This window comes from Nilaparvata lugens, unplaced genomic scaffold (genome assembly GCF_014356525.2).
Source record: "Nilaparvata lugens isolate BPH unplaced genomic scaffold, ASM1435652v1 scaffold8760, whole genome shotgun sequence".
NCBI classification, from domain to species: Eukaryota; Metazoa; Arthropoda; class Insecta; order Hemiptera; family Delphacidae; genus Nilaparvata; species Nilaparvata lugens.
The window spans coordinates 1-9,281 of record NW_024094504.1 but is presented as its reverse complement, the minus strand read 5'-3'; the positions used below and the strand labels follow the sequence as shown (position 1 = coordinate 9,281).

The following is a 9,281-nucleotide window of genomic DNA, read 5'->3' as shown; positions in this document are numbered from 1 at the left end:
GTGTTAACTGAAGCCGATAGTCCTAGTAGTTGTTTTTGGTGAAGCTATGTGACGCTAGTAGTCTCTCATACTGTGCCCTCTTACACTCTTACACTCCAACAACACACTAATAATAGACAGTGTATAGGGTGTATATGTTGCAATGTGAGTGTTAACTGAAGCCGATAGTCCTAGTAATTGTTTTTGGTGAAGCTATGGACGCTGGTAGTCTCTCATACTGTGCCTTCTTACACTCTTACACTCCAACAACACACTAATAATAGACAGTGTATGGGTGTCTATGTTGCAAATGTGAGTGTTAACTGAAGCCGATAGCCTAGTAGTTGTTTTGGTGAAGCTATGTGACGCTAGTAGTCTCTCATACTGTGCCCTTCTTACACTCTTACACTCCCAACAACCACATAATAGACAGTGTATAGGGTGTATATGTTGCAAATGTGAGTGTTAACTGAAGCCGATAGTCCTAGTAATTGTTTTTGGTGAAGCTAGTGACGCTGGTAGTCTCTCATACTGTGCCCTTCTTACACTCTTACACTCCAACAACACACTAATAATCGACAGTAATCGGCTTGAGATAACAGTAAAAGCTGCGACATAAACGCCCTATACCATGTCATATATGTAATCTACTTACGTTTTGTTTCTCTATGATGCGACTCAGGTGGAGAAGAGACTGGACTCTAGTGGAGAGCATGTGTTTCCACCAAATGGTGACGTCGCGGAGACTATAGTTGACTGGTCTGAGTGTCACCATTTGGAAACACATGCTCTCCACTAGAGTCCAGTCTCTTCTCCACCTGAGTCGCCTAAGTGTCAGTTGAGCCTAAGCGAATGTATGTTGTAATCTATGTGAATGGAGGCATTTTTTCGCTTAATAATACAGCTTAATATTTAATTGTTTTGTTGTGATTTCAGGTGTTGTACCAGAGTATCAGTGTGCTGTGAAACGAAAGGAAAAGCGAGACATGAAGGACAAAACTCGGCCCAACTCTACGACGAGTCGATCGCCCGAAGCGCTCAAATTGAACCCGAATCTCAGAGGGTGAGTGCGAGGGGTTTTTGAAATTATATTCATTAATCAAGAATTAATTTAAAGTTAGAAGTTCTGTATCAAATTATGGTGTAGTGTATCAAGTTGAGATGATACTGTATCATATTGTGTTGATGTATCAACAGATAGCACAAGAAGATATGCCATGGTTTGTAGAACTCATTCAAAGTTGAAAAGTTTGTATCAAATTGAGATGATACTGTATCATATTGTGTCATTTATAAACAGATAGCACAAGAAGATATGCCATGGTATAGGGCATTTATGTTGAGAGGCTCTCAAAATTTACCCGAATCTCAGAGGGTGAGAGCAAGGGGTTTTTGAAATGTATATCATTAATTTAGAATTCATTCAAAGTTTAGAAGCTTTTATCAAATTATCGTGTTGTTTATCAAGTGAGATGATACTGTATCACAGAGAAAATATAGCATAAGAAGATATGCCATGGTTTGTAGAATTCATTCAAAGTTTGGAAGTTTTATATCAATTATTCTTGTCTATCATTCCTCAAAGCAGATAGCTCTATTCTGTTTTTTATCAAATTATGGTGTTGTGTATCAAGTTGAGATGATACTGTATCCATATTGTGTAGTTGAGAAGTTGATATTGTAATTAATTATTCATCTATAATATAATAAAGGAAAGAACTGGCTTATACAGGTAGGGGATAGGAGATTCCGATGACGCATCATCACGTCTCAACTACTCAACTCATTAACTTCACATTTGCATATACATTCTTATTAACCGAGGATGGTTATAGGCCTATTTGAAACTCTTCAAGATTCTACTCGGTCAAGTTTTCAGTTTGTCAAGTTTTAAATAGACTATTTGCTTTTTTTCTGTAATACCGAGGCACCGAGCTTCGCTCGTTATTTTCATTTATGATAAACAGAACACAATTCTTTAAAATGATCGTGTTTATATTCACAGCTGGCTATACGTCAGCTTATGAATTTCGGGGATGCGATATTTTGATTTTCCACAGAATCACTCGCTCACTTTTTACTATCCACAGACGACGAAAGTCTCAGCTGTTTCAGCCAAGGATGAATTATCCGTTTAATGTAGTTCAGCGAGTTTTCCCAAGGATGAGACCTAGTGCAATCGAATATCATAATCATAAACCTATTATGTTCCAAATTTCGTGAAAATTGTTAGAGCCGTTTTCGAGATCCGGTGAACATAATAACCAGATATAAAATTATAAACAGATGTAAAGAAAATGCTCGCTTAATATAATAGGATCCTAGTGCCAATACTCATACTGTGGAATATCCCAATTTCAAAACTAATTCTAATAATTGTTTCAATTTCTCCTGATTTCAGATGTGCGACTTCAGCGTGGAATTGGAGTCGGGCAACACCCTGGGGGCATCGAGTAACACAGGGGGCCTAGGGGCTGGCCCTCCTTCGGTTGGTGGGTCTCTCTCGCCCCCCCTGACAGCCGGGGGTGTCAAACCGGTCAGTTCGGAGCAGGAGGAGCTCATTCATCGGCTGGTCTACTTCCAGAACGAATTCGAGCACCCGAGCGAGGAGGACCTGAAGAGGATTGGATGTTTGAATCTACCCAGTCAGGTAATTAGTTGTTATTCTATAGTGAGGTCCACGTTATAATGGCAGTGGAGAAAGATAGGAGAAGAACGTTGTCGATCCTCTGTCTTGTCAATGCCTCTATAGACGGTAGCTGATACAGGTTTATTGATGTATTATCAACTGTTCATTCTAGTTTAAAATACTGTAATCAATTATACTTTTTTAAGAATAAATAATATTTTTTTTATTAAGATGAGATATTTTGTTAGTTATTTATTAATTCTACATTGTAAAAAGACGATCTGGCAACAGAGCAAAGTGAGAAAGCGCTATCCGCTTTATTGGGTGATAGACAAGGATAGCAATACCATTGCTAATCTAACACTGTCATTATAACGTGGACCTCACTATATCCTTGTCTATCATTCGACAAAGCAGATAGCGCTATCCTTTCATAGTGTATCAAAGGTAAACGAAACGTATCAAAACCGTTAGAAAAATATAGCTTTGTATCATCAGTTGTTTATAATCATAGTTTTGTATCAAATTAGCTGTGTATCATCATAGTTTTGTATCAAATTCCTTTATTATAGTGAGGTCCACGTTATTATGGCAGTATTGATTAACATCGGTGTTGCTATCCTTGTCTATCATCCTAAAAAGCAGATAGCACTATTCTTTTCTACCTCTGCAACGTTGCCAGATCGTCGTTTAACAATTTAGAAATAATATAATATATGGTATGATTGATTTACAAGTTCCTACATTGTTCAATGGTTTTGTTAATTTATGAAGATTGACAGGTTGACAAGTTTAATAAAATCAATGATTTTATTGTTGACGTGTTCCTAGATTGATTGGTCAACGATCTTACTGGTTGTCATGTTTATAGATTGATTTATTGATGAATGTTCCCAGATCGAATGGATGACTGTTCAATTATTTATTAATTTATTAAGATTGACGAGTTCCTAGATTGATTGATCAATGATCTTACTGATTGATATGTTTCTAGATTGATTTATTCATGAATGTTCCTAGATTGAATGGATGATTGTTCAATGATTCAATTAATTTATTAAGATTGACGATTGATCATTGATCTTACCGATTGACATGTTCTAGATCGATTATTGATGAATGCTCCCAGATTGATTGATTGATTGTTCAATGATTACTTGATTTATTAAGATTGACGAGTTCCTAGATTGATTGGTTGATTGAAAGGTTGACTTGTTCCTAGATTAATTTATTATTGATGATGTTCCCAGGTCGAATGGATGACTGTCCAATGATTCTATTAATTATTAAGGTTGACGATTCCTAGATTGATTGATTGACAGGTTGACGAGTTCTAGATTGATTTATCAATTATTTTATGGATTGACGAGTTCCTAGATTGATTGATTGACAGGTTGACGAGTTCTAGATTGATTTATCAATTATTTTATTGATTGACGAGTTCCTAGATTGATTGATTGACAGGTTGACGAGTTCTAGATTGTTTTATCAATTATTTTATGGATTGTCGAGTTCCCAGATTGATTGTTTGATTGATTGATTGCAGGTGGCCCAAGACCAGCAGGCGGAGAGCGACATGAGATTCCGTCACATAACCGAGATCACCATTTTGACAGTGCAGCTGATTGTCGAATTCGCCAAACGGCTGCCCGGCTTCGACAAACTGCTCAGAGAAGACCAGATTGTACTGCTCAAGGTTGGTCACACTGTTTAGAGTTATTTTATGGTGTTGGGTTGGTAATATGGGTACAATTGTTAGTGCTATGCTTAGACCAGTTACAGATAGACAAGCCCCCTATTCTATATACGTACTGAAAGTCGATAGTCTCCGCGACGTCACCATTTAAAATTAAAAACACATGCTCTCCACTAGAGTCCAGTCTCTTCTCGACCTGAGTCGCCTAAGTGTGAGTTGAGCCTAACAGTTTCAGCTGTGTTGTCAACTTGACATCACTACATAGCACCTTAGACCAGTTATAGAATAGACACGCTGGGAAGTCTAGCCTCTGAAGCCAACATCTACTACCATATCGTGACATCATCATCGGATAGAAAACTTTTCTCTAGTTGGTTTACAATGTTTTCCATAGCAGATTGTGTCTATTTCCGATGAAAGTAGATTATTATTCATGAAAATTGACATAATCTGCTATGGAAAACAATGTAAACAAACTCTACATAAAAGTTTTCTATCCGATGTTGACGTCACGATATGGCAGTAGATGTTGGCTTCAGAGGCTAGACTTCCCAGCGTGTCTATTCTATAACACTGGTCAAAGGTGCTATGTAGTGATGTCAAGTTGACAACACAGCTGAAACTGTTAGGCTCAACTCACACTTAGGCGACTCAGGTCGAGAAGAGACTCGACTCTAGTAGAGAGCATAATGTTTCCAAATGGTGACGTCGCGGAGACTATAATCGACTGGTCTGAGTGTCACCATTTGGAAACACATGCTCTCCACTAGAGTCGAGTCTAGAGACTAGAGTCGACTCACACTTACGCGACTCAGGTCGAGAAGAGACTGAACTCTAGTGGAGAGCATGTGTTTTGAAATGGTGACGTCACGGAGACTAGAATCGACTGGTCTGAGTGTCACCATTTGAAAACACATGCTCTCGACTAGAGTCCAGTCTCTTCTCGGCCTGAGTGGCCTAAGTGTGAGTTGAGCCTTGGTGCTATTTAGTGGTGTTAGATTGCCAACTTGGCTGCAGTTGGTTGTATTTAGTGATATTTCAGATCTTAACCACTGCTCGTGGTATTGCAACTTGAAACTCATAATATATCAACCGTTATCAAACAACTCTGGATCTCACTCTAGAAAATTAGAACAACATTCCAAGTTGATATAATTCCATAATATTGTTCAAGATGCAGATGAATGATTCAATTGCCAGAAGGGTTTATTTTTAAAATTGACAAACTAAAGCTTGACATAATGAAATCTTGAAGGATTCAAAATAGGCCTATAACCATTCTCGGTAAATTAAGAATCATAATGCAAAATGTCAAGTTAATCAGTTGAGTAGTTGAGACGTGATGATGCGTCATTCGTGAATTTCCTATCCCCTACGTGTATAAGCCAGTTCTTTCCTTTATTATAGTATAGATTAAAGGAATCATCAATCATTGAAAATAGGTTTATAAACATCCTCGGTAATATATGCAAAATAATACAGCTGTTGTTTTAGGAGTAAGTTAGAGTTTCTTTTCAAGTTTTAAAATTTTCAATAATTAATACAGTATTTTCCGTTATCAGTGGTGATTTAGAGTAGTACTCTTATTTAATTTGGTTTTCAACTTTTCTAAATTCTAAATTTCTACATAGATTGCAGATTTGATGACTAGTGAGATCGGACTCCCCGAGGATGGACTAAATTTCTAGTTTATAAACATTTTGGACTCAAAATTGGACAAAAATCATAAAGTGTAAACATAACTTTTTTTGAAAATTTCTATCTAAATTGGGAAAGGAACAGTTTTGGGCTTTCAGCCTGTTGTTCCTTCCCCAATCTTCATAGTTGAGAATTATATTGTATCTATCAATGCATAAATAAATAAAAATGTCAAGTTAATGAGTTGAGTAGTTGAGACGTGATGATGCGTCATAAGTGAATTTCCTATCCCCTACGTGTATAAGCCAGTTCTTTCCTTTATTATAGTATAGATTAAAGGAATCATCAATCATTGAAAATAGGTTTATAAACATCCTCGGTAATATATGCAAAATAATACAGCTGTTGTTTTAGGAGTAAGTTAGAGTTTCTTTTCAAGTTTTAAATTTTCAATAATTAATACAGTATTTTTCAGTGGTGATTTAGTAAAGTACTCTTATTTAATTTGGTTTTCAACTTTTCTAAATTCTAAATTTCTACATAGATTGCAGGTTTGTTTACTAGTGATATCGGACTCCCCGAGGATTGGACTAAATTTCTAGTTTAAAACATTTTGGACTCAAAATTGGACAAAAATCATAAGTGTTAACATAACTTTTTTTGACAATTTCTATCCAAATTTGGGTAAGGAACAGTTTTGGGCTTTCAGCCTGTTGTTCCTTCCCCAATCATTCATAGTTGAGAATTATATTGTATCTATCAATGCATAAATAAATAAAACATGTCAAGTTAATGAGTTGAGTAGTTGAGACGTGATGATGCGTCATTTGTGAATTTCCTATCCCCTACAACTATAAGCCAGTTCTTTCCTTCATTATAGTATAGATTAAAGGAATCATCAATCATTGAAAATAGGATTATAACCATCCTCGAGAAATTAAGAATCTATATGTAAAATGTCAAGTTAATTAGTTGAGTAGTTGAGACGTGATGATGCGTCATTTGTGAATTTCCTATACCCTACGTGTATAAGCCAGTTCTTTCCTTTATTATATTATAGATTAAAGGAATCATCAATCATTGAAAATAGGATTATAACCATCCTCGAGAAATTAAGAATCTATATGTAAAATGTCAAGTTAATGAGTAGAGTAGTTGAGACTGATGATGCGTCATTCGTGAATTTCCTATACCCTACGTGTATAAGCCAGTCTTTCCTTTATTATAGTATAGATTAAATGAATGATTATCTTTTTTGCAGGCATGTTCCAGCGAAGTGATGATGCTTCGCACAGCCAGAAAGTACGACGTGAACACAGACTCAATCCTGTTCGCCAACAACCAGCCCTACACGAGGGACTCCTACACGCTGGCGGGCATGGGCTATGTGGTGGAAGACCTGCTGCAGTTCTGTCGACACATGTACCGCATGAAGGTGGACAATGCCGAGTATGCACTGCTCACAGCTATTGTCATATTCAGTGGTGAGTAGTCAAGCTATAGTGAGGTGGCTCATGTATCAAATTATGGTGTTGTGTATCAAGTTGAGATGATACTGTATCATATTGTCGGTATGTCGAGCTCTAATTGCTATAGTGAGGTCCACGTTAAGCAGATGGCTCTATCCTCTCATGTATCAAATATGGTGTTGTGTATCAAGTTGAGATGATACTGTATCATATTGTCGGTATGTCAAACTCTAATTGCTATAGTGAGGTCCACGTTATAATGGCAGTGTTTGATTAGCAATGGTATTGCTATCCTTGTTGACCGAGCGCAGTGAGGTCTAGATTCAAGTCGACGGTTTGGCATTTCTTTTAATGTTTATATGTGCGCATTTACGGCGAAACGCGGTAATAGATTTTCATGAAATTTGACAGGTATATTCCATTTTAATTGTGCGTCGACGTATATACAAGGTTTTTGGAAATTTTGCATTTCAAGGATAATTATATAAAACGAAAAAGGAGCCTCCTTCATACGCCAATATTAGAGTGAAAATCAGACTATAGAATTATTACTCGCGCTTCGCGCTCGGCAGAGGCTTCGCCCCCTGCACCTCCATGAGTGGTATGACTGTACAGGGGTGAGTAGCAGCCTCCGCGCTTCGCGCTCAGGCTGGGAGGCGGGCTTCGCCCGCCAAGTAGGTTGGGTACAGTAGTTTATGTTGGGTGGGTTAGGTAGAGTAGGTTAGGTAGGTTATCTTGGGTAGGGTAGGCTAGGGTTTCAATATTGGGTTAATAGTTTAGGAAGGTTAGTTATGGTAGGATGGCTTAGGTTGGTAGTATTTTTTGATAAGGTGGGTTAGGTAGGTAGATTAAGTAGGTTATATTGGGTAGGGTAGTTTAGGTTGTCAAGATTAGGTGAATGGTTTAAGTAGGTTATTCAGGTAGGGTGGCCTAGGTTGGGTAGGATGGGGTAGGTAGAGTAGTTTTAAGTAGGGTGCAATAGAGTGGGTTGAATAGCATAATTTATGTTAAGTAGTTTGACTGATAGAGGGTATAGGTTAGGTGAAGAAGGATTGATAGGGTAGGTTGGTGGATTGGTTTGGTAGGCCAGGTAGAGTATAGGCTGGGTTCAAGTTTTGAAATGGAAATTTCGAAAAATCCATAGCTCTCCTGGAGCCTGCTGGGACTCCTAGAGACTTTCTGTGCTGGGTAGGATAGTAGTTTAGTCTATAGTTTCAATCAGGTACTTGTGGATGAGAATACTGCATGAGGTCTACTGTTCACAGAACTACTAGTACAATAAGTACATCATCAAAATGATAGGGGGAGAAAAAAATAAGGTAACCATGTGCTATTCTTCTCCCAAATTTAGATAAGGTTATACACATAGTCCAAAATAGGTCAAGAGTAAGGTAGTTGTTCACTCACAAAATTTCCAGTCCTCAATTATTTTCACAAAATAGATTTTTAAATCTAGATGCTTCAAATCAAACATAGAAGAGACATTTCACATTTTTATCACTGAAATAGGAAAATTTATATATTAAAGAATAATTTTGCAGTACCAAAAAACAAACTCATTCTGCTTCTCCTCTTCTACAGTGTGCATTTCAAAGCTTTGCCTTGGTGCTCGGTTACTTTGAATTGACATTAGAGGCAGGTATGGTTTGTGGTTTAATATTTAACAGCTTTGCAAAAACGTCATGCTTCAGAGACCCTAGACCCCTAGATGGAGGAAGCTCCCTACACACAGAGATTTTTCAGGAATGAGAGAGTTGCAACATATCACCAACAATGGAAAGAGCATGTGAATGAATGTCAGCTGATAGGCTGTTTCTGCTAAAAGGACATAACAGCAAAAAGCTCCTGTGTAGCTTTTTGGTTGCTTTTG

The 9,281-nt window shown here is 37.4% G+C and overlaps 1 protein-coding gene across 1 annotated transcript; it reads left to right on the top strand.

The window, feature by feature from the left end:
• Positions 1–915: 915 nt before the first annotated feature.
• Positions 916–7,426, top strand: LOC120349214 (ecdysone receptor-like; the record flags this gene model as incomplete). Its single annotated transcript, XM_039419178.1, has 4 exons — positions 916–1,042; positions 2,381–2,629; positions 4,155–4,304; positions 7,204–7,426. Coding segments are annotated over 4 exons (749 nt in total), but the record flags the coding sequence as incomplete, so codon positions are not given.
• Between the last annotated feature and the right edge of the window lie 1,855 nt (positions 7,427–9,281).